Below are 24637 nucleotides of genomic sequence, written 5' to 3' on the forward strand. Positions count from 1 at the left end.
GGACGGGTTCTGGAATGGAGACTGGAACGGGCTCGGGAGCGGATCTTTTCTTCTGAATGAACTCGTCATAGAGTTCAAACAGAATTTCCAAAACAGCGGAGTTTCTCCTGAACTGTTTGAAAAGGTGTGATAGGTATTTTCCTTTCGAACCTAAATAAAAGAAAGAACCACAGACAACGTATATGAATTTTATGTAGAGCTTTTGCAAAAGGAGAACACTCTGTCCATTCTTCCTCCGAACAATCCACAGAGCATTCTGATCTGCCCTCACAAAAGCTCCTGTTTTTATTGTCAAAGAAGAACAGGCAAGGGGGCAGTCAGGAAAACAACAGAGGTCGTAAAGCTTCTAACCCAAACATCTAACAACCCAGTTCCAGATGTGATATCTGATCAAAGGTCTGAGCCCGGTTCAAATCTCGGTCAGTACTGTCAAGAAAACAAAATACGACTGCTCACAGGTAGTTACTAAATTAGGAGGTGTTCTTGCAAAAGGATTTAAGGTCTGAGAAACTTAGTGTTATCTATTTCTCGTAAAGTTGAACAGACAGTAGTGACCTCCAGGTCATTTAAAGAAGAGAACACTTTAAACAGAAAATCACAAAGATCTATAGACTTAATTTGAAACTAAAGTAAGAATAAAAAATGATAATACCAAAAAATCTCTAACAAGGTGAGTAAAGTCCTCCTCTGAATCCAAATGAAAGAAGTCAGTCTGGGTTGGCGGGGGTTCTGGAGTGGTGACTGGTGGGGTGTGGCACTGGTGCTTCTACAGATCATAGTCCGATTCGAGACCCAACTCTTCCAGCAGCAGCAGAGATGGCAGGATCTCTACGTCCTTGTAGAGATCCCGCTGAGCCAGCTCCAACTGCTGCTGGATCCATTCCTCTCGGTGCTGCTGAGCCATGAGCTGCTTCCTCACCTCGGTCTGGTCGGGTCCTTCTGTCATGAGTTGCGGGTGGTGAGGCAGACGCTGTAGACCCAGGTAAGATGAATAGTGATTTTAATAGTGAATAAACACAGTCCAGCAACGGGCAGCACGGCCGAGCAGAAGCCAGGGCTCGAAGCCGGTAGCAACCGTTAACACGACTGGAACACAAAGGACTGCACGCACATTAGACGAGGACCCGACAAAGACGCAGACACACAGGTGGCATTAAATACACAGAGGGTAATCACAGAACGAGACACACCTGGGAACAATCAAGGGGGAGACAGGACAACACGGAGACTCAAAGACACAGAAAACTCTAAATAATCACAGAAAAACACAGATCCTGACAGTTACAGCTTCTTTGTAGGTTTGAGGTACTCCACTTATCAGTCTATAACAATAACCAATGTTAGCTATCTGTTCTTCATCATCAATGCCACATACATAGTCATCTAAATAACCTGGTTTCTTTCTTTCTCTGACAGGGTATCGCCTCTCAGGTTCTTCATGTCTTGTTGTGTGACTGGTACTCGCCATTGGTTCTTCTTCTGTGCTCAATTTATGGTCAGAAACATTTACTGGATCAGCCTCTGAAGTTTTGGTTGCTCTGGGATTAATTCTAATCATATCATCATCATCCAAATTTACATCCGTCTCATTTTTCTCTCTGGATACAAATTTCACAAGCCTATGTTTCTGGATTTTCCTGCTGTTTGGATAATAGACCATATAGGCTGGACTATTCTTGTCATACCCTATAAAAATGCCTTTTTCACACCTTGAATCCAGCTTCCCTTTCTCTCGTTTGTAAGTGTAACAAACACATCCAAACTTGTGCATCCTAGAAATGTTAGGCTGTCTGCCCATCAACATGAAATAAGGCGTTTGGTTTGTGCGATTATTAAAACATCTATTTCGCACTACAGCAGCTGTCTGAACTGCATACGGCCATAAAATTTTTGGCATCTCACCATCGAATAACATACATCTAGCCATGTCAAACAAAGTTCTCCAATTTCGTTCTGCCGTACCATTTTGATGTGGAGAATATGGTGCTGAGGTCTCATGTCTAATACCATTTCTACTCAGTAATGCCTGATACTCTTTTCCTGTGAATTCTGTACCATTGTCTGACCTCATACGTTTAATCTTTCCATGTGGAGCCATGTCAGCAATAAACTTTTCAGTAGCTTGTACTGTGTCACTCTTGTTTTTCAAAAAGTATACAAAGACTGCACTGGAATAATCATCTGTGAAGGATAATGCACATCTGTGACCATCTTTGGACATTGGGTCTATAGGTCCTGCTAAATCTGTGTGGACTATTGCTAGCGGTTCTTTAGCTCTTGCATCTGGCTCCTTGTTCCTAGTTTGAACAAATTTTCCTTTTGTGCAGACTTCACAACATGGCTTCGGTTCACCTCTCCCTTTAATTTCCATGCCTTGAACAACATTTTCTAGCTTCAGTACATCTCTGTAATTGCAATGTCCAAGAATCTCATGCCAACTTTGTAAGTCATAACATTTTTTACACTGATCACCACATTCATTGTCCATCGTTTGTAAGTAATACAATTTGTTACATACGTGAATGGGGAACTTGGTATTGCCTCTGAGAAGAACGTTCTTTCCTTCTTTGAAGATCACCGTCGCTCAGCTGGATGTTGCAGCTTTCACTGAGAAGATGTCTTGCGGATATGAAGGGATGTATAATGCGTTCCTCAGCACTGTTTTAAGACGTCGACCTCTACTGTCGATCAAACACACTTCCGCGTCTCCTCGTTGCTTAGCAACCCCAAGACACCTGGATCCATCAGCCAATTCCATGCAGTGCGTCTCGGCCTGGAAACTCCCATCAAGCTTCCGAAACTTCCTGATGTCGGTGATTATGTGCGACGTCGCCCCAGCGTCCACCATCAGACCTCTCCTCTTGATGTCGTCCACTCGCGTGTCAGCGTCGCTCACCTGGAAAGCAAACTCTTTATCGCCGCCCGTCTCTTCGGCTACTTTCCGTGCATTGTCTCGTTGTTTTCTCCGTCTGCAGGTTGCGTTGCTGTGACTGTTATTCTTACAGTAACTGCACCACTGCTTCCGCTGGCAGGTTCTGCTTATGTGGCCTTTACTCCCACATTTAAAACACACGATCTCAGAACTTCCTGCTCCAGGATCATTTGCACCTCTTGGTGCGCATTTCGTGCCAAAATGTGCCTTAGCGTTCATCACATTGTCCTCAGATACTGTGGGACGCATATTTTCAATGTCTTCAAAACTTCTGAGTTTAGTCTTAAACTCTGCAAAAGTCAACTTATCACCATCTTCGCTTTGAGTGATATAAATAGCAAATGGCTTAAATATCCCTGGAAGTCCTTTCAGGACCACGGCAATCAGAAGTCCGTCGCTCAGCTCCTCACCTGCACTCCTAAACGCGGTGATTGCGGTCTCAGCTCTGATGATGTACTCGGTAACTGTCTCACAGGGTGATTTCTGCAGTGAAGATAGCTCGGTACACAGGTTAATCACTCTGGGCTTTCCTTTGCCGGTGTAATGGGCCCGCAGGATTCCAAGCGCTGCACGTCCGTCGTCATGCATGATAAGTGATAGACTCTTGTCATCCAAAAACTGAATGAGCTCTGCATAAGCCTCAACGTTTTTCTTTTCGTCTTCCTCTTCATCGTCTTCATCGGTGGGGCTTTTCAAAATTGTCTCTTTCAGCCCTTGCAATCGTAGATGTCCTAAAAACTTTGTCTCCCATAATTTGTAATTTTTCTCGTCTCCATCAAAGAGAAAGTCTTGACCAGCGGCTGTGCGGCAAGTCTTTTTCTCTTCTGTTCATTTTCCTTGTTTACTTACACAGCAGGTGTTCACTGTCTGTCTGTCGGGACATTTACCCGTTCCTTCATTGACTCTGGGCCCATAACCTGTTAGCAGAGTCACTCTTCGGCACAGCGTTCAACGTGACAACATGAGACTCACACGGGTTGTGGCTTTCGTGTTGAACCCTCTTTGCATGAAGGATACACCCTTTATTGTACACGAGTGTCTTAAATTAGACAGGTCACGTGATGTGACACACAATAATCCAATAATGATAAAAACAACAACAAATGAGAGCACAAAAACATTCATACTGTCAACAGTACGGGTTCAGCCAGACAGTTGACCTGACGCACTGTTGGCAAGGAGGTGCTGCCCTCTGCTGGAACAGAGAGGAGCAGCTCCGTTTGACTGTTGTGCACGTTATGGCACACAGTGTTTTGATTTTGATTTTTTGGCAAAGGAATTGCACTCTTTATTGAAACATGTGAAACAGTTACACAAACATTCCGAACATTTTCTCTCGTATCTTGAGAAACATTTTACCTAACCCTTCCCAGTGAGAGCGCCGCACAGCGGGATGTGCGAAGAATATAATCCGCAGAGATTCTGATCTCATTAAGAGGGGAATCAGATGACTATCAGATGACTATCTGCACTCCTAGCTCGGACAAGCACGTAACTTCTAAACAGCCAAGAAATATTTCCTTTGTAACTAAATTGGCCCAGTTAACTACTCTGACTATTTTCTTAGCTTAGCTAACTTTTTTAATACTGTGTAGTTTTTCTAAAGAGGGAGAGGCAATGAGAAACATGTAATGGGCGCTTTTGCCGTTTGTTTATTGTTGCCATGGTTACCTAGAAGTTCGTTAGACAAGTAGCTGTTTGTCTGGTCAAACATGGTTACTTTAAGGTACGTCAGTTGTCTGTAAGATGTTTCTTATAATTTATGTAGATTAAAATCATTTGTTTGATATAACAATGAACCTAAAGTGGACTGAAAGTACATTAATCCAGAGAGCAGCGTGGAGACCGGGGGATTTCATCAGGACAGGTCCATAAAGATCAGAGCTGGAGCTGTTTTTCTTCAGACTTCTGTTCTCATCTCCACAATGTCTGTGTTTAGATGATAAGTAAATGCCACATATGGTGAAGATATATATTTTTTCTGAATGTGAATGAATCAGGGATGTACAGTAGTTTCTATTACACTATTACACTTCTATTGTTAGATCATTTTTATCATTCGCTTTAACCTGTGGCTAGCCAGATGTCTCAGAAGGCCAGTTCACCGAACTGATCCCAGCTTGACCAGCAGACTGAACCCCTGCCTGTGCTCTGTGTTGCCAGTACAATATAAATAAATTTATAATGTACTGCACACTTTTTTTTCTTTAACTTTTTGTGTATTTTAAGTGAAATATCTCAATTTGAAGTATTAGGATATTATGACAGTTTATGTAAAGAAATTAAAAATGATTTAGTCTGTTAGATTTCGTTCACACTGCTGTCTAATAGCACAGTTGACATATTACACTGTAATAAATATTTTTTAAAGTAAAAATATGTAGCTAAAGTTTAACAACTATTATCAAAGTTTGTCTTTACAATAAAATGCCTAAAAATTTAAATTAAGTTACTTTTTTCATATCTTGAAATAGCAAATGCACATTGAATTATGGAATTGTGTTAATATGTTCATGAATACACCACTGTAAAGGTGTGTGTGTGTGTTCATTAATAAAAACAATTGATCAGAATCAGCTGTATCAAATGTAATTATTGTGCCCCAAAACAATTAAATAATCACATCAAAAAGTTTGAAACGTTGTCCTTTGTTGTTTTTTTTCTTCATTCCTATCTATAATAATGTGTGAGAGATTGTGTCAGTGGCATTCATTAACTTGAAATACTTTGCAGAACGGCACTTTACGAAGTTCGGTCCATTTACTTGTATTAGCTTGCTGGTAGATAAGCCACTTTCAATATGGCAGATGCTGCAACGTATCGCAACAACGGGACGAACCGCTCAAGCAATAACTTCCGGTTCAAAGCACTGTCGTCCAATTAGCGATCTCTCAGGTCTCCAACTGGGACATACCCTTTCCGTTTTGTTAATGTTGTTGCGTTTTGTTAATGTTGTTGTGTTTTTGTAATTGTGCTTTGTTAATGTTGTGTTAAGTTAATGTGTTTTTGTAATTGTGCTTTGTTATTGTGTTTTTGTAATTTGTAATTGTGCTATGTTAATGTTGAAGTGGTTTGCACCTCAGGGCCACCATAGTGTGGCGATAAGGGAGGGAAAGGAGAGGTGGAGGTAGACGGACAGAATGAAGGTTCAGGAAAGAACAGTGTTGAGTCGGTTTTTGGAGCTGGGGTGGAGGGAGAGGTGAGGCAGAGGAGGTGATGGAGCTGGATGCTCTTTTTCCTTTACACATTTTTGCAACATGGCCAAATTCCTGACAGTTGAAATATTTTACTGGTTTAGGCACAAATTCCCTGACACTAAATCTTATCAAACCAAAGAAAACCTTTTCTTGGTTTGTTGGTGGACAAACTTGAAACAAACTCCACCAACACAGTTTCTGTTTCAACTTTTTCTGGACCCTTTATCAGTCTTTGTGCTCCTTTTACTTCAAGATTTAATTTTTTTTAATTCCCAACTAAATCTTTCATATTTACACTTGAAGGCACTTCTGTGATAATTCCTTTTCTTCCATTATTTTTTTTTCACCGACTCTAACAACTGTTCTAACTTTGACTTTACACAACCACCCAAGTTTCTTCGCCTTTTCCACTTGAACTTCCGAATTATATCCAATCAGAAGATTTCCGTCTCTCAATATTTTAGCATGTTTAATTTCTCCAACATGCGCTTTAAGTGCTTTTGTTAACTTAAGTGGATCAATCTTCTTAACCCCTTCTCCTTCATCAAATCTTACTGTATACATAGTTGGATTTTTTGATTCTTCTGCTCTTTCCTCAATGCCTTCACTATCAGTGTCTTCCTCACTTCTCTTTTTTCTCTTTCTTTCAGCGGCTCTCTGCTTCTTACCACCCTTCCCCACCTTTCCCCATTTTTTTTCTTCATTTTGACCACCCATCCCTTCCTCGTCACTACAGTCCACACTATTCCAGTCACTTCTTTCTAAATCCATCGTTGCCATGTTCTAAATTAAGTCGCATTTATCATCAAAAGTTCAGTTCCAAACTTTTCTGTCTTCACACTACCGCAATCATACGTGGCTACCGGAAATGTCCGTGCCCCTCCGAGCTTGCTCCTGACATAGTTGACCTTTTCTGACGTCAGCTTCTTCTTCTTCTTGGATTTTTGTGGGATCCATCCTTATTTTTAATTTTCAATCTAAGATATTGAAACGTTTACAGAACCGTTTGGCATGCAATCACAAAAGAAAATCCATCTTCGCTCTTCTTAAATTTATTTGGGGTAAATCATTGATATCATACTCAAAAATAGTAGGTAAATTGTAAATACAGCTTTTAAATCAAGCTAACAACAAAAACCCTCTGGTTTTACACTTTACTGAGTTATTTTTAAATATCGAATTAAAGTCTTATGACTGATACATCTGGCTTTTATTTGTAGTAAATTCTTGATGTCCTAGTACGTAAATTGTAAATAAAGTTTTTTTTTTAAAAACCTAAAAAAAAAAAAAAGTTCTATCAGCGATACGAATAACCTACTCAATAACCGACTGAGCCTCCCAGGAGGCACAAGAGGGACCGCCTTCAATGGGGCTGATAACCACTAATAACAGCCATTCCACGGGTTAACAACATCCGAAGCGGGTGGCTCTCTCTTACTCGTGCACTTATAAAATACAGTAATTAAATTCAAACCATCATGGTATTTAGGTTTTTGTTGCCTCCTTAATGTTATTATTCCTTCCTGATGTCATCACTTGTATCCTCTATCACTGACCTCATGTCTGTTTCCTTCACCCTCGTCTTTGGTGTTCTCCACTAAATCATATGGTCAAAAAAACATTATATATTAGTTGTACAAAATTACAGATCTTAATACAGTTTTTCAAAATAATAATAAAATAAAAATATTGCTTGGGATTAAGCAGCTGTTCCCTCACTTCCACCTAATGTGTTCCGGGGTTCTTTGTTTTCTTTGTGGTCACTACTTACCATTCAGCCTCTAAATGGTGCCAGACTCACCCTCCTGGAGTTGTGTGCCGTCAATCAGCGCACCTGAATCTAATCAGCTTATCGAGCAGGGCGTACAAGAGGAGCTGACTGCCAGTACTTCGGCGCTTGAGTGTTAGCCAGTAACGGTACCTCTGAGCCTCCTAGAGCTAGTTTCAGTTATCCTCGTTTGACTTGACCTCCTAGTGATTTCTCCCTGTTGTTTCCTGCCTTCAGGTGAATCCTCAAGACGCCCTGGATCTTCCTTGAGTCGATCTCATCTGGTTTCCTGATCGAAACCCTCCTCGTGACGCTGCGGAATGTACCCGCTGGTTACCCGAGTTTCCAAACTCACCTCCTCCGTCTGATTGCAAGTTCCTCCGGGATCCCTCGACCGGCAGTCGCACCGCTCCTCTGTTTCCGCTGTACCTGAGCCTACCTGCCTGCCCTCCGACGCACTCCACCTGTGCCTTGTGGATTCCTGCCGTTCAGCACCGACCACAAAAAGACAAAAGACCCTGGACTTCTAAACCCGCCCAAGACGATAATTCTCATCCTCACAAGTAAGCTTGTTCCGTTTAACCTGTTAGCACTCCCGTCTCCGACGTCTTTGAACTCGCCATATCCTGCTCTGCCTCTCATAGTGTGCCGATCTTTCCGTGAGCCCGTTCCTTCCCTGGACCAGACCCGTTACTCCACATTCACCATTTGTTGTGTTCAAAATAAACTCTTAACTATATACTTCTTCTCCTGTGTTGTGTTCTGCATGTGGGCTAGAAAATTGGAACCCATCATGACACCTAATGTTAGACCAACCTGTTGCTTTCCCCTGTCTGTCCTGATTCATCTTCTCTTCTTTCTCTCCATCCTCACAGCTGAATGACATTCATTTTGTGTTAAGTAGGTTTAAAAATAAAGTAGTCAAACCACATAAAAAATTAATTTTTAAATGTCCTTGTTGGATAACAGCTACTGGACACTGTATCTGATCTGACTTATCAGATGCATCACAACACCACTGTAGTGATATTGAGTAAAGACATTTAAACTCAAGTGTCTCCCTGCCAAGTCCTAGAAGAAGGGTCACCAACCTTTTTGAGTGTAAGGGCTTTAGTGACACTGAGGACTAATTTGTTTGATACACACATAAACTTATACAACTCATTTTTAATTAAAGTATCAATAATAATAAATGTAAATGTGTGAATAAATTGCAGCCTAGAAAGCAATTTAAAAAGAATTAAACAAAAAATAGGCCAATATTTTATTTAATATATGAGCCACTTCCACCAGCCTCTAGAACCACCTATGGGCCTAAGTGGCCCATAGGTGGCCACCTAGGCCACCTATGAGGCATTTTGTTAGCATGTTTCCTCCATTCTTATAGCTTGATAAGAATGAAGTCAGGTTATCCAAACTGGCAACCCACGTTAATAAAATACTGGAATAATATTGACCACATAATTATCACGTATTTATAAAGGATATCAACATTTTTCCTACACAGAACGCCCTAACAAACTAATGTAGAAAACATAAATGATTTTTCTTCACAATATTTATTTTTTTACCATTAATGTATTAGTATGATTTGTTCTTTAAATTGCCATTTATATTTTTTGGTCTCAGGGATAAAGAGACTCTGATGTCTGGTTCTTTAGGTTGTGATGGTCCGTAGTATTTGCTTTGGTCATTATTGTTGAGATCTGTGTGACAGCCTGCCACTGACAGGTGTGTCTATCAGACATGTATAGAAATACCAAACAAATTGTGCCCGGTATCGATTCAACCTGAATAACCCTTTTGTAGCTCAAAAACATCAGTACCTCTAACAGCTTCTGTGTTAGATTTAATCTGGGTGAAGGGAATAGTTTAAATGGCCAACCCAAAAAGCAATAAGTTATCATCTCAGTTTACTAATTTGTATTTGTGAACAAATAGAGCTCAAACTCAAAGATTAAATTCACAGCATCAGATTGTTGCTATGGTACCAAAACAATCTAACAATGAACATTGTTCTTTGAACTTTTACAAAGTAAACTTGCCAGCTCTTTAACATCTTACATTTAAATGTTAAACAATTTCAAATATTTAATCTATGTATGCTGAAACCACTAAATCAAATTTAGTAGCATTGATAATGTCAATAAACAAATGTTACATTTATCTATCTGTGGTCTGTGTTAAAATATTAGAATTTATGGCACCTGGAGCCCTGATGGAGCCACTGACTTAATTTGGATTAAACAGAAGTGCAAATAATTGATATTCATTGTAACTGTGTTTTTTGATTAGTTGTTTTTAAGACTAGTTGTGGGTTTAAATAGCGTTTCACTGAAAATGTTTTCCTGGAACATATAATTATCCAGTAATATTTTTACTTTTCCTGTCAACTTAACATCTTTTAATAAAAAACACGGTGGACTGCCTCGGTTCCCCGACCACAGGGCTTAGCAAGTTTTCTGGGGGAAACCCTGATGTGTGTGTGACATTTTATTAGCATATATGTGTAATTGTAATATTTTGTTTGTGTGTATGAGTCTCTAATAGTGTGTTAGAGAAAAAACATAGTTTTTGTCCTAAACGCCCCCTCATAAACCTCTCTCCTTGTGCTCTAACATCTGACTCAGATGGTAGCAGCACCAGAGCCAGAAAGGCCAGGGCCTTTTTGGGGACTTCTATTGCGCTTCTGAGCTGATTGTACATAGAAGGCTGCTTGACACAGACAGTAACGCAAGGGCATTAATTTTTACCCATAGCTTCTCCTCAGTTCCTACTTCAGCAGTTCAAATGGCTTTAAGTTCTAGACCAGGGGTCTCGAACTCCAGTCCTCAAGGCCACTGTCCTGCAGTTTTTAGATGTGCCACAGGTACAAAACACTGGAATGAAATGGCTTAATTACCTCCTCCTTGTGTAGATCAGTTCTTCAGCGCCTTGCTAATGACCTAATTATTCTATTCAGGTGTGGTGCAGAAGGCACATCTAAAAGTTGCAGGACAGCAGCCCTCGAGGACAGGAGTTTGAGACCCCTGTTCTAGACTGATTCTGTTTTTAGCCTCAAAGAAGGGAAACTGTGCTAAAGAAGAAATGTTTTTAAATATCAGTTTTGACCAAACAATTGTCCTTTAATTCCAGGCTAAGCAGTAGTTTGATTAAAATATTAAATATGAAGAAAATATTTAACAATTTCTATTTATATTACAAAATGTAGATTCCGTTGATTCCCAAAACAAACACATCAGCAATGATTGTGCACAAACCCTACTATTGTAAATAAACCCCTCTAAAGGTGACAGTACTAAAGTACATTTTGAAAGAAATACAACAATTTATTCCTTTACAGGGTTTCTGCAGCAGAGTTTTACAGAAGGTATTTATACACTGTACATATTCTACAACACATGGGTTACAACTGAGACCTTATTAACCAGATGATGAGAAAAACTGTATGCCTGTATCAACATTAAAACAAACATCCATGCACACACCAAGATAATTCAGTGCTACACGGCCTTTATGGCAAAATGACACCATTTACAATGAGATGTTGTTCCTGTTCAACACTGCAGATGGACAGGGCTAGACACTGGTTTTATTTATTTATTTTTTGTCCAAGCGACAAAATTTTATTGGACAGAACAATGCAGAATCTTGAACAGATCAGTAAATGCTACATTAATTAAACCCCACTTTTCACAATGTTTGATTTCTTTTTTTTATACATATTGTAGCAATTGACAATGTTTTTATTTCACCTGACTTTTAGTATGAAAACGCATAACAAAATTTAATTATAAATTCAGATTACGTTTGACAGTTTGATAATGATTGCTTTTCATATTTGTTCCAGTTTACCAATACTGGTTATGGAAGAGAATATTTACTATTTTAAATATATGACTGGAAATACACGTTCAACATATTCAGCTGAAAAAGCTGAACATGTTGAATTGAACTATGTTTAATTCAACATGTGATTGAAATGAACAAGCTTGTTTCAGACAAGATAAGCTTCATTTTTAAAGAAATATTTGTGTTTATAAGGTCTTAGAGCAGGGGTCACCAACACGGTGCCCCCGGGCATCCCGTAGCCCGAGGGCACCTTGTCAGTTGCCCGGGAGCAAGTTCTAAAAATAGCCATTGTCATTAGGGAGCACTGCCAAAAAAATATTCAATTAAATGCTTTTACCTGGAAATAACATTTGTTTATTTTTAGAATTTGTTTTTTAAAAAGTGAATCATAAAAACGTTTAAAATAATTTGCTGTATGTATACAACTCTTTTCTAGGGTTAAAGTTCAGAATTATGCGCAGACGCCTACAGGATATTATCAGAAGGCAGCAGAGCCTGCAGCTGTACGGCTGCACCCACTTTGGTGCCTTGAGATTTTCCTTTAAAAAAGAAAAGAATAACTTCTGGAATTTTTGTTATCTAACCCTCTTTGCTATTAGCAAAATTGTGGAGAAAAAAAACCTATTGTGTCAAAACATACTTTATGTAGCAAGTCTGTGGGGGTTAAAGGGCAGATCAAAGCCTAAATGTTACTGGTCAGTTAATTTTGTTTATTTGGCAGCTTGGCGCTTTTTCTGTAAGCTAAAAATGATTGAGCAGAGTTTGATCCCACCCGTAGTCCTAACAGCGGTCATTTGGATCCCGGCTGAGCTTTTTACCGTCTGCGCGGTTCTGGCGGGGTCACCGGATGGCAGACATCTGCTGCTCCTACTCAGACGAAACGTTCCCCAAAAGAGTAGAAATTAAGTAAACAATGTTGCATCTCCTTCACCACCTGAACCTCAACATCAACATCCCCCTCTTTCCGTGGATCACAAGGGTAGGCTTCACTTTCATGTCTTTATTATTTAGCATTGTTTGTTTAAAACAACAAAAAAGTCTGCTGCTTTTGTGGTTTAGGTTTGTGCTGGTCAGGTGTAGTGGTAGTTTTATGCTACTCTCCGATCTGTCTAACTTTTTTTTTCGGCATCTGCTGGTGTCAGCCAACAGGTGACCCATCAGCTTTTCAGTTCGCGAAACCACAAAAAGGATAATAAACCGGCGACCCCGTCAGAACAGCGCACGGTAAAAAGCTCAGGTGGAACTTTAGTCCAATGGGAGGAGCTCATTCGTTTCTTGCTCACAGAAAAAGTGCCAAATTAACAAAAGTAAACTGAGTGACCAATATGATTTAGCCTTTTGCGCCCACCCCCACAGACTCACCCCGATGTGCGCTACGTACAAGATGTTTTGACACAAAATATTCTTTTTTCTCCACAATTTTAATAGTAAAGAGGGTTAGATAATAAAACATACAGTAACTATTCTTTACTTCTTTTATTCAAAGGAAAATCTCAAGGTACTCGTAGTGCGTACAGCTGTAGGTGCTACTAGAATAGTCCATATTCTCAGTCACTTGTGGGCAATTTAGAATCGCACAGAAAAGCTCCAAAAGGGAATCAAACTAAAACTGTGGACTAAACACTTCTGGTCACATAATAGCAATTAACCGTACTTACTGATAACTATTGTGAGTGGTCCCTAACATTAATATGATTAGACCGCATGTAATCATATATACGTATATGTATTATTGTTATAAAGGCTGAGCCAAGAAAATTTGTTTGTATCAAGCAAGTAGCCCTTCGTGTTACTCTGTACCCGTGAAGTAGCTCCCAGTCTCAAAAAGGTTGGTGACCCCTGTCTTAGAGCCTAAAAAGACAGTTTAAAAAAATAGTTTTCCTGTGATTTTATTGACATTGCACTAAATAATTCAAACTGACAGTAATTCAAGCCTATATCTACCACCCTTGTCATGTTGTAGTGTCGGCACATTGTTCTTACTTGCTACCAGTCATGTTTCACAGTTCAAGACTTGTCCTATCATTTTTTGTACTTAGTGTCATTGGCAGATTGGTCCCAATATCCAGTGGCTAATGGGTGAGATATTAATAACAATAATAATAATGTGTTTAAATGTATTGGCTGTAATTGCTCAAATGTGTAAAATTCTTAGGATGTAACAGGATAGTGCTAAATAATTCCGATGACAGCTCTACTACACATTATTTTTCTCACACTAGTCATGCTTTATTTTAATTTCAAATCCTTTGTGGCATTACAAAGATTATGTGTTCACTATGTGGCTGTGACACCCAAGTCAAATGCTTCAGTATGTAATCTTTCAATCTATGGTTGAAAAGTAACTTTCACTGTTACTAGGAAATCCAAGTGTTACATTTTAATTGTTTGAAGATGTATCAACAAGGACTGAAACCTCCATTCTGTTTCTATGCAGCTTAGAGTCACTCAGCAGTACTGACAGATTTACACAATGCGCAGAAAACTATAAGTGGGTATATTACAGCCTACAGGTTCTGAGACTGTTTACAGATGAAAAATGAAGTGAATAGTGTTCATAAGTGTTCTTCGGCGAAGTATGATGTCTGACAGCTGAAACGCACCACAAAGGTTCATTGAACATTTTCAAATCAAACAAAAAGGAAAATTTATTTTTTTCTACATGGATATTTTCTTGGAAAAAAAGTTTCTCCAAATTAGGTAAAAATTAAGTTATGGCAAGAGATGGTGTGCATAGGTGGTGTATATAGATGTAAGCGTAGATAAAGTGCAACCAAAACAAAATGAAAGTAAAACAAATGTTGGCAGCATACTGTTGGAAGAGAGCAGAGAGAAGTCAGCTGGTAGTCAGGCTTAAACATCTGAGCAATTCTGTTCACCATAATTATGATGCAGAAGTAAAGAGACTTTATTAGACATATTGAATGAAAATTTCAGAACTATAGGTTTATTGTGAGTTGATATCTGAACTGATGAAAAATGTGTTTGTCGGGCCGATAAAAAAACTGTATTTGATTCAAACATCATAAAACAGTGGCTTATATGACAAAAGTAATCAAACTGCATAAAAAATAATCAAAAAATCAAACATGATGTCCAAAGAGGACTTATCTGCTGTCATTCACTTCACTCTAGTTCCATTTTCATGATCTCCCAGGTTAGCGATGTTAAATCTTCATACCAAGCTTGGCTTTCTGTGGAAGACACATCACAGTGGTTAACACACCATCACCACGCACTGTTGACCATGATATATTATTCAAGTGACTGGAGGGCTGGGTGGGTCTCTCGGTTTGAATCTTACTTAAATAACAGGGACTTCTTTGTGTCAACAGATAACTTTTCATCTGAGAAGTCACATGTGGGATACCCCAAGGTTCAATACTTGGGCTCCCCTTAGTTAATATCTACATCTGTGGTGTCTAAAGTGAATCCTTGAGGGCCAACATCCTCCAGATTTTAGTTCTGTCCCTGGTGGTAGTTGCTTCCTATTCCTGCTAATGAGCCATCATTTTATCCAGCTATGTTGAATGAGGGAGTGAACTAAGGGTGCATTCACACCAGCCCAGAATTAAGAGTCTTGAATCGACCCTAATTCATTTGTCTAGAAGGTCCGATTCGTTTAGGAGGTGAGAATGGAAATTTGAAATCCAAAATGGATTAAAAAAGTGAACTCTGATCCGCCTAAAAACCTAGATCTCGATCCGGTTGAAGTGAACTCTTGCACGGTTGAAATCATATCTGAATGAAACTGTTCCAAAAGCAGGAAGTGAACTACAGTGCATAGCATTGTGTGTCAATACAACCATAATAAATGTGCATTTCTACCATTAGAGGAAAAAATAGCTCGTGGTCAGGCGTGGAGTTAAGAGGAGGTAAAGGCCCTCATACAAATATGGTCAGAAGAAAATATATTGCAGATACTTGTAACCACTCACAAAAACGAGATTTTCAAGCTACTTAGTGTGAAGATGGAGGCATTGGGATTCCCTCGTACAGTTGCACAGTACCGCACTAAGGTAAAAAGACTTCGCCATCAATACATAACATGCTAAGGGCAAGTGGAAGTTCAGGAGATGCGAAGGACAAGTTTCCTTGATATGACACATTAGATGCTACTCTTGGCACTCGATCCAGGAGCAGCCTGCAACATGTTGTGGAGTCCTACCAAAAAGAGCCTCCGCTCTATGTCTTCTTCAGAGGTTTTTGTGTCGGTTCCTTCAGTATTTCTTGGTGCAGCGCCATCACAGGCGTTGGGGTGAACGGGGCTTTCAGTTAGTTTGCGTTGTTTGACACAGTGTAGTGTGAATGCAAACTACAGTCCTGGAAATGTAATAAATGTTGCAATTTTGATCCCCAATCGAACCAAGTCTATCAGACTATCTGGTGTGAAAACACCCTAAAACATGCAGGATACCAGCTATTGCAAACTGACTTTGGAAACCCCCTATTTACGGGCTCCCACTAGCTCACATAATAAGAAGAATAAGTTACTATAACTACGCAGCTGATACACAGCTCTTACATTACATTAAGAGCTTAGTCTGAACTGATTTAAGTGCTCAAAATAAATCAATGTGTGAATGTGCCACAACTGTCTCCAGTTGAACAGAAACAAAACTGATGTTATTTCTGCACCTAAAGAGGAACGATCTAGGTAGCACAAAGCTCAAAGCTAGAAACTAACAATCAGGCTCACATGTTCTCTAACACTCGGAAAATAGAGAGAATCATCCTAGTTCTGAAGTCCTAACACACCCTGTACCTCAAAGAATAGACTTGAAAATATTTTTGCTAGTTTATAAAACACTGAATTGCATTGCACCACAATACATTAAAGACATGTTGGCATATTAACCTTCAAGACCAAAAACATGGAGAAGTTGCATTCAGTTTTTACGCTCCTTTAGTCTGGAACAAACTTCCAAAAAACTGCAAAACTACTGAAACACATAGGGTTCCTTTGAATCAAAACTAATATTTTGTTTACTGTATTTTGTTTCTATCATGTTAAGCACTCCGAACTGGCTTGTTGCTGAAATGTTTGATACAAATAAACTGAATTTCCATTTTCACAACTGAAAAGAGTGTCTTCCTTTATTGATAATCATACATTGTGTAGTTGTGTATTCCCAGTAATAAAAATCTGCAAACTAAATAGTCGAACAATGAGGCACATATGGGTGAGGCACTTCACATATTGTCTTCTTATGATAATGACCTGTCATATCTACAAATATACAAAAAATACTTGACAAAAGATCAGTCCAATTTCTAGAACCTCAAGCAGGTATCAATGGGTTTCAAGCCTTTCCCAGTAAGTCCACCCCTTGTTCTGCACTCTGCTCCCCACATCCCACCAGCCTGGCTCCATTGTTTCTCTTAGCATCTGGACTGAGCTAGAAGTTTTCAGGACAGTGCTTACTCCTTAAAGGTGTTACCATTTAGCCTATTGGTGGCACTCTAGCACATTTTCAAAATATTTTTTAGAAATCATAATCCTACTAGAACTGAAACGATTCCTCAAGTGATTTGAGTACCTTGATTATTAAAATTCCTCGAGGAAAATTTATCTGCCTCGAAGCTTCGTTAAGTTATATTTTATTATTTAATACACCTGTTCTAGCCGGGTTACTTGTGTTGCGTGGTGCTCTGACTTCCGCCTGAGTTGTTGGCAAAAGCTAAGTGTTAGCAGCATAACGTCCAGTTTTCAAGTTCAGCCGTGGGGATTTTATTGATCGGTGATAATGTCTGGGTCTTTGTCATTTTTAGGGGACCAATAAGCATCCTTCAGATGACTGGCGCAATGCCTGGAGTATGGCAGCTTTTCTCCTCCCTGAGCTGCAGATGCAGAGCAGACCAGAACCGGAAGACCTGAGAGGTCTGGAAGGTTGATACAACAGCAGATCGTTGATGTATTGTGGTGCTAAGCCGTTCAGTGATTTGTAAACTAGCAACAGTATTTTAACGTCTATTCTTTGAGCTATAGAGAGATAGTGTAGGGACTTTAAAACTGGTGTTATGTGCTCTGTCTTTCTGGTTTTAGTGAGAACACGAGCAGGAGCATTCTGGATCAGCTGCAGCTGTTTGATTGATTTGTTGGACAGACCTGTGAAGATGCTGTTGCAATAATCAATGCGACTGAACGCATGGATGAGTTTCTCTAGATCTGGCTGAGACATTAGTCCCTTAATCCTGGAAATGTTCTTCATGTGATAAGGAAAATTAAAAATGAAGTTATTTCTCAGTGGTCCAATTCCATCACCTCAATGGGGAGACGAAAAACACTCCAGGCTGGACATGATAAACAAATGGCTGATTAAAACCTGCTCTGCCAGCTCAGTGACCTTCATCGATAACCTCTGGCTCTATTGGCAGCGCTTTCACCTTTTTGGAAGAGGCGGACGCAAAAACATGGGACAAAGCTACTCACTGCAAATCTTTTTCATTTTATCTACAAGGACAACAATTTGGTCATCGCTTCAGAAGAACAGGCTCAAGGATGTCTGACTAGGATGGAATGGCGGCGCGCGTAGACGCAACGGCTTTGTGCTCTCCGACTCAAAGTTTGTCTTTTCCACTTTGCGCGGTTAAAAACACCTACAACTGACAAAATTTACTGGCCATTGCTCAAGCAATCGGGGAAAGTCTGTCACAGGAGCTTTTCCGTGTCCACAACAACATTCCGGTCGATATTGCACGGACACCGGACTCTCCCTGGATTACAATCCCAGTATCTATGACAGGGCGACGGCGCAGAGATCGTAAACAAAAGAGGGGGTGTCGCAGCGGCGTGTTAGCGAGGCTCAGGAAACAGCCACACAAACCACCGCTACCAAGCATTTTTCTCTCCAACGTGAGGTCTCTCGTTAACAAACTGGAGAAATGGAAGCTGTGGATTGCAGCTGACAACCTCATTCGGGAATGCTGCATTCTGTTGATCACGGAGACGTGGTTAAATCCAACCATACCGGACCCGGAGATCGAGCTAGCAGGCTACACAGCACACCGACAGGATCGATCAGCGAGCTCCGGTAAGAAAAGAGGAGGTGGACTATGCGTTTATGTAAATAACAGTTGGTGTACGAACTCCACAGTAGTTGTTAGCCACTGTTCTCCAGGCGTGGAGTTCATCACAATTAAATGCAGACCCGATACCTCCCACGTGAGTTTAACACCATTCTACTCACTGCGGTTTACATAGCACCGGATGCTAACGCTAGCTCGGCCGTGGGACTCCTGCATGATACTATCAGCAACAACCAGAACAAGTACCCTGAGGCTGTTCACATCGTCTCTGGGGACTTTAATCATGCTGATCTGAAATCAGTCCTCCCCAAATTCCATCAACACGTAAAGTGCACAACCAGGGGTGATAAAACTCTGGACAAGCTGTACACAAACATCAGACAAGCATACAGGGCTAAACCCTTAGCACACCTTGGCCAGTCTGATCACGTGTCCCTGCTACTGATCCCTGCTTACACCCCCCTGCGGAAACGTGTTCCCAGTATAATCCGGACTGTCACCATCTGGCCTGAGGATGCCTCTCACCAACTACAGGACTGCTTCCAGAGAACTGACTGGGAGGTTTTTGCACATCAGGACCTGGAGAAACTACACCTCAGCAGTCTTGGACTACATCAGGTTCTGCACGGACAATGTCACCAGGAACCGACTCATGAGGATCTATCCGAATAGGAAACCCTGGATGACTAAGGAGGTCCGGGGCCTCTTGAAAGCAAGGAATGCTGCTTTCAGGTCTGGGGACAAAGCACTCTACAGTTCTGCCAGAGCCAACCTGAGAAGAGGCATCTGCCAAGCTAAGGCATCATACAGAGGGAGAATAGAGAAGCAGCTCAGGAGCAACAACACCAGGCAGGTGTGGCACGGTGTCCAGCACATTACAAGCTACAGATCCAGCAGCCAGCCATGCATGGAGGGAACCACTTCCCTGGCAGAGGAGATGAATATCTTCTTTGCCCACTTTGAGGCGACACCTCCATCACAGCTGCCTGTCCACAGCAGCTCTGCTCTGACAGTAGAGGAGTATGAGTTGAGGCAGGTGATGAGGAAGGTGAGCCCAAGGAAGGCTGCGGGACCTGACGGTGTGTCAGGACGGATGCTTAAAGACTGTGCAGACCAACTGGCTGGAATCTTCACAAAGATTTTTAACCAGTCCCTGTCTCAAGCCACTGTACCTCCCTGCCTAAAGTCCTCTACCATTGTCCCCCTGCCAAAAAGAACCAACATCAACACCCTGAACGACTACCGTCCAGTGGCACTCACACCGATCATCATGAAGTGCTTCGAGAGACTGGTGCGGAGTCACATTCTCGCTGGCCTGCCTGCTGAGCTGGACCCTCTCCAATTTGCCTACAAAGCAAAGAGGTCCACAGAGGACGCTGTATCCACTGCACTTCATGCCGCCCTGACCCACTTAGAGAAGCTATGTCAGAATGCTCTTTGTGGACTTCAGCTCAGCATTTAATACTATACTTCCCCAACGGCTGGTGTCCAAGCTAGTAAACCTTGGGCTCCCATCAGCCACCTGCAGTTGGATCCTGGACTTCCTAACAGGTCGCTCCCAGAGGGTCAGACTGGGCCCCCACACCTCCACTGCTCTGAGCCTGAACACCGGATCGCCACAGGGTTGCGTGCTCAGCCCACTTCTCTACACTCATGACTGTGTCTCCAACCACCTCAGCAACAAGATCATAAAGTTTGCAGATGACACGACTGTTGTTGGTCTCATCTCAGGCGGGAAGGGGGAGCTGGAGTACAGGGATGAGGTGAAGCGGCTGTCAGAGTGGTGCAAAGTCAACAACCTGCTCCTCAACATCTCCAAAACAAAGGAGCTGGTGATCGACTTCAGGAAGAACAAAACGGACATCCAGCCTCTCACCATCAGTGTGTGGAGAGGGTCCCAGTGTTCAGGTTTCTGGGCATGGAGTTGGAGGACAAACTAACCTGGAGCACCAACACCAAGGAGCTGTTGAAGAAGGCACAGCAGAGACTGTACTTTCTGAGAATACTCAAGAAGAACGGTCTCCCCTCAGACCTACTGCAGGCCTTCTATCACTGCTCCATAGAGAGTGTGCTCACGTACAGTCTGTGTGTCTGGTACGGCAGTAGCACATCCGCGGACATAAAGGCGCTCCAGAGGGTTGTTAGGGCAGCAGAGAGAACCATAGGCTGCCCCCTCCCCACTATGGAACAGATTTACACTTCCAGGCTCCACAAGAAAGTTTTGGACATTTTAAATGACTCTTCACACCCTGGCCATGGTCTCTTTCAGCTGTTGCCATCAGGCAAGAGATACAGAGCAATAAAAACCAGGATAAATCGCCTAAAAAACAGTTTTTACCCGATGGCAATCATGGCACTAAATTCAAAGGCATAAGAACTTCTGCTCTTGGCACCACTTTGTTAAAAAAATGTAAATTCTGTTGCGACACCTCCAGGCGCTGCAACCATCTTCTGATGTCTATTTATTTCTCATTTTGTACTATTTACTTCTTTATCTTTTTTATGAATGTATGTACAGTATATGTATATTGTATATTATGTATATACACATAACCTGCATTTTAACTCGAGTCGAGCAAATCTCAATCTCGTTGTAATCTGTTGATGACAATGACAAATAAATCTTATCTTATCTTATCTAACCCTCTGCATATCAGGAGCCAAAACAAGCTGATACATCAACTGAAGACAGAGCGACTGGTTCCCTTCCTCCTTCCCCTCTCCCTCTCTGCTCACCCACTCATTCACAGGATTCACAAGATACCTATAAAGAAATGTCGTCTGGACCTGAGTTTCTTAAATTTACAGATGGAATGAATCAACAGGGACGACTCTCCTTAGCACTCGCGTAGCAGACCTCACTTCATTTAAGCCACCTGACTCTAACTTCCCAGAGGATCCATCACTCTGCATTCCTGAGGTATGAGGCCGGGGTCCAGATTTTATCTTTACACCAGTCTTACTCCAGAATGTGTCTGGCCCCCCGGCACTGCAAAACAGGACATTACCTGTCCGGATCACTACAAGAAAATTTACAAAAAACAGAAACATAAAATACAGCGGACCTAATTCAAACCTCAGACTGTTCCACTGCCTAAAGGAACCTCAGACTGAAGAACTTTTGGCCTCAATTCACTTAAACTAGCTCTTTTAAATACCAGATCTCTCTGTGTTAAAGCTCTATTAATTAACGATTTCATCACTGAGCATAATATCGATGTGATGTTATGTCAGTTGACATTCTACAGGTTATAAGATTTAAGCGTTCAATGTCGCCATCTAGTGGTGAAATTTATGTACATCACTTTAAGAGTCGGGCGTTAATGACGTCATTAGAGAGCAGACAAGTCAGGACAATGCAACGCATGGTTTTCGCAGTAACACGGCTACTCCTATACAGTTGGTCCTAGAAAGCACTGTCGGTACGTTAAGAGTTATGTTAATATTCGTTATATAAGCATAAGTTAATCATTTGTAAATGCAATACCGCTTTGTGAGAACTTACGGCTTTGAGCTAATACTTTCGTTGTAGCGACCGAGTATACTTGTGGGTGCTGTATTAACCGCTACTGTGTATTATTCAAAGTTTGTATGTTTATTTCATAGTTTTACACCTACTCCATCTGGCTTCATTAAAGACTCAACGCAAGCGCTCTAGTCTGTGTGATCCTTTGGAGAGGAGTTTAGCTGAGTGTCGACTCCGGCAAGGCGTTGGAGGTTGAGGACATGACAATCGATGTTATGTTTCTGACAGAAATATGGTTGAATGACAATAATGAACCAATCGTACTAATTGAATCACCTCCTAACTACAATTTCTTAAGTGAGAATAGAAAACATAAAAAAGGAGGAGGCGTGGCTTCAATATTTAAGAATACCATAAATAGTAGTAAAATTTCCTTGGGTCATTTCACCTCTTTTGAGTACCTTGATATTGAGGTTAAAGGCCACAAACAAACTTTGAGACTAACTTTATACAAAACTCCAACATACGTGGAAAATTTCTTTACTGACTTGAATGAGCTTCCATCTCTCATATGCATTGATTATGACTGTTTAATAATTGTCGGTGATTTCAACATTCATGTTAACAACCCCCAAGACAGAGGGGCAAAAAAGCTCTCTAATATTTTAGAGAATTTTGGTCTAACACAGCATGTCAAACAAGCAACACACATGTAAGGACACACACTGGACCAGGTTATCAGTAAGGGTGTGAATATTTCCAATGTCTCTGTAACTGATGTCGCCCTGTCGGATCACTTCGCTGTTATCGTTGAAAGTTATTTATCCTTTAATCCACTTGGACAAACAGCAACCATCACAAAACGTTCTCTCACATAAAACACAGCAGAAACATTTAATCAAATGCTGTAATGACGTTAAGTTGGTAAATGATTTTCAGTCTAAAGTTTTAGATATCATTGATTCCGTTGCAACATTTAAAATGAAGGTTGTGTCTGGCAAAAAGAAATCTCCATGGAGAAATGCACAAACAGATCTGCAAGACAACTCTGCCGTAGGGTAGAACGAAAATGGCGTAAAACTCAACTTCACGTTCATTAAGACATCTATAAAGAAAGACTACGTAACTATCATTTAACACTAAAACATGCAAGGGAGGCTTTCTTTGCAGATGTCATAAACAAAAACATTAACAATGCTCAAGCTTTATTTGCAACAGTTGACAGGCTCACAAATCCTCTATGACACTACCACCTGAATTTCAATCTAATGCCACCTGCAACCAGTTTTCCAGCTTCTTTTCAGAGAAAATTCAAAAAATCAGAGGATTAATCTGCACATCCACTATAAAGTCAGTACCAATGCTGTGCCCAAACAAAACAAATACAGGAAAAATGACCCAATTTCAACTACTTAATTATAAAACCCTACAGTAAATAATAAATCAACTAAACTCAAGTTCCTGTTGTCTGGATGTCCTACCTACACATTTCTTTAAGAAAGTCCTGCCTGTTATTGCTACCGATCTGATCCAAATAGTAAACTCATCACTCTCATCAGGTGTTTTCCCCAAGGCTTTGAAAACAGCAGTAATCAAACCACTTATATAAAAGAACAATCTGGACAAATCACTAATGCAGAATTATAGGCCGATCTCCAACCTCCCATTCATCAGCAAAGTTATTGAAAAAGCTGTGTTTAAACAATTAAATAGCTTCCTAACGATAACCAACCGCTTTGACTCCTTCCAGTCTGGTTTTCGTGCTCACCACAGCACAGAGACCGCCCTCGTAAAAGTGTTCAATGACATCCATATAAATACGGACTGTGGGAGAACCACAGTGCTGGTTCTGTTGGACCTCAGTGCAGCTTTTGACACTGTTGACCATGACATATTACTGAATCGACTCTCCGGTCCAGTGCTTAACTGGTTTGAATATTTCATAAAAAACAGGGATTTCTTTGTTTCAATTGGAAACTTCTCATCAAAGAGGTCAAAGGTCACATGTGGGGTACCCCAAGTTTCAATCCTAGTACCACTCTTATTCAATATTTATATGCTCCCACTAGCTCAGGTTATAACAGAAAATAATATAACTATGCAGATGACACACAGCTCTACATTATGATGTCACCAGGTGACTCAGAACCCATCCAATCACTGATCAGATGCTTAGAACAGATAAATGTGTGGATGTGCCAAAACTTTCTCCAGCTGAACAGAAACAAAATTGAAGTTATTATTTTTGGACCTAAAGAGGAACGATCTAGAGCCAATGCACAGCTTCAGTTGTTACAACTGAAAACCAGCGATCAGGCCCGAAACCTGGGAGTAGTGATGGACTCTGACCTGAACCTCCAGAGCCACATAAAGACAGTTACTAAGTCAGCCTT

The 24637-nt window shown here is 40.9% G+C and overlaps 1 protein-coding gene and 1 long non-coding RNA gene across 2 annotated transcripts in view; one reads left to right on the forward strand and one right to left on the reverse strand.

The window, feature by feature from the left end:
- Positions 1-12456: 12456 nt before the first annotated feature.
- The window catches only part of LOC116726979 (formin-2-like), an 86873-nt gene continuing 74692 nt past the window's right edge, over positions 12457-24637 (reverse strand). Inside the window, exon 19 of the mRNA XM_032573967.1 lies at positions 12457-14943. Within this exon, the coding sequence (XP_032429858.1) occupies positions 14917-14943 (27 nt within the window). The 3' untranslated portion in view covers positions 12457-14916. The remainder of the gene's footprint in view (positions 14944-24637) is intronic.
- Positions 21974-22516, forward strand: LOC116726985 (uncharacterized). Its single transcript, XR_004340737.1, has 2 exons — positions 21974-22200; positions 22385-22516. It is a non-coding gene; the product is annotated as an uncharacterized LOC116726985 (long non-coding RNA).

This window comes from Xiphophorus hellerii, chromosome 10 (assembly GCF_003331165.1).
Source record: "Xiphophorus hellerii strain 12219 chromosome 10, Xiphophorus_hellerii-4.1, whole genome shotgun sequence".
Classification (NCBI taxonomy): domain Eukaryota; kingdom Metazoa; phylum Chordata; class Actinopteri; order Cyprinodontiformes; family Poeciliidae; genus Xiphophorus; species Xiphophorus hellerii.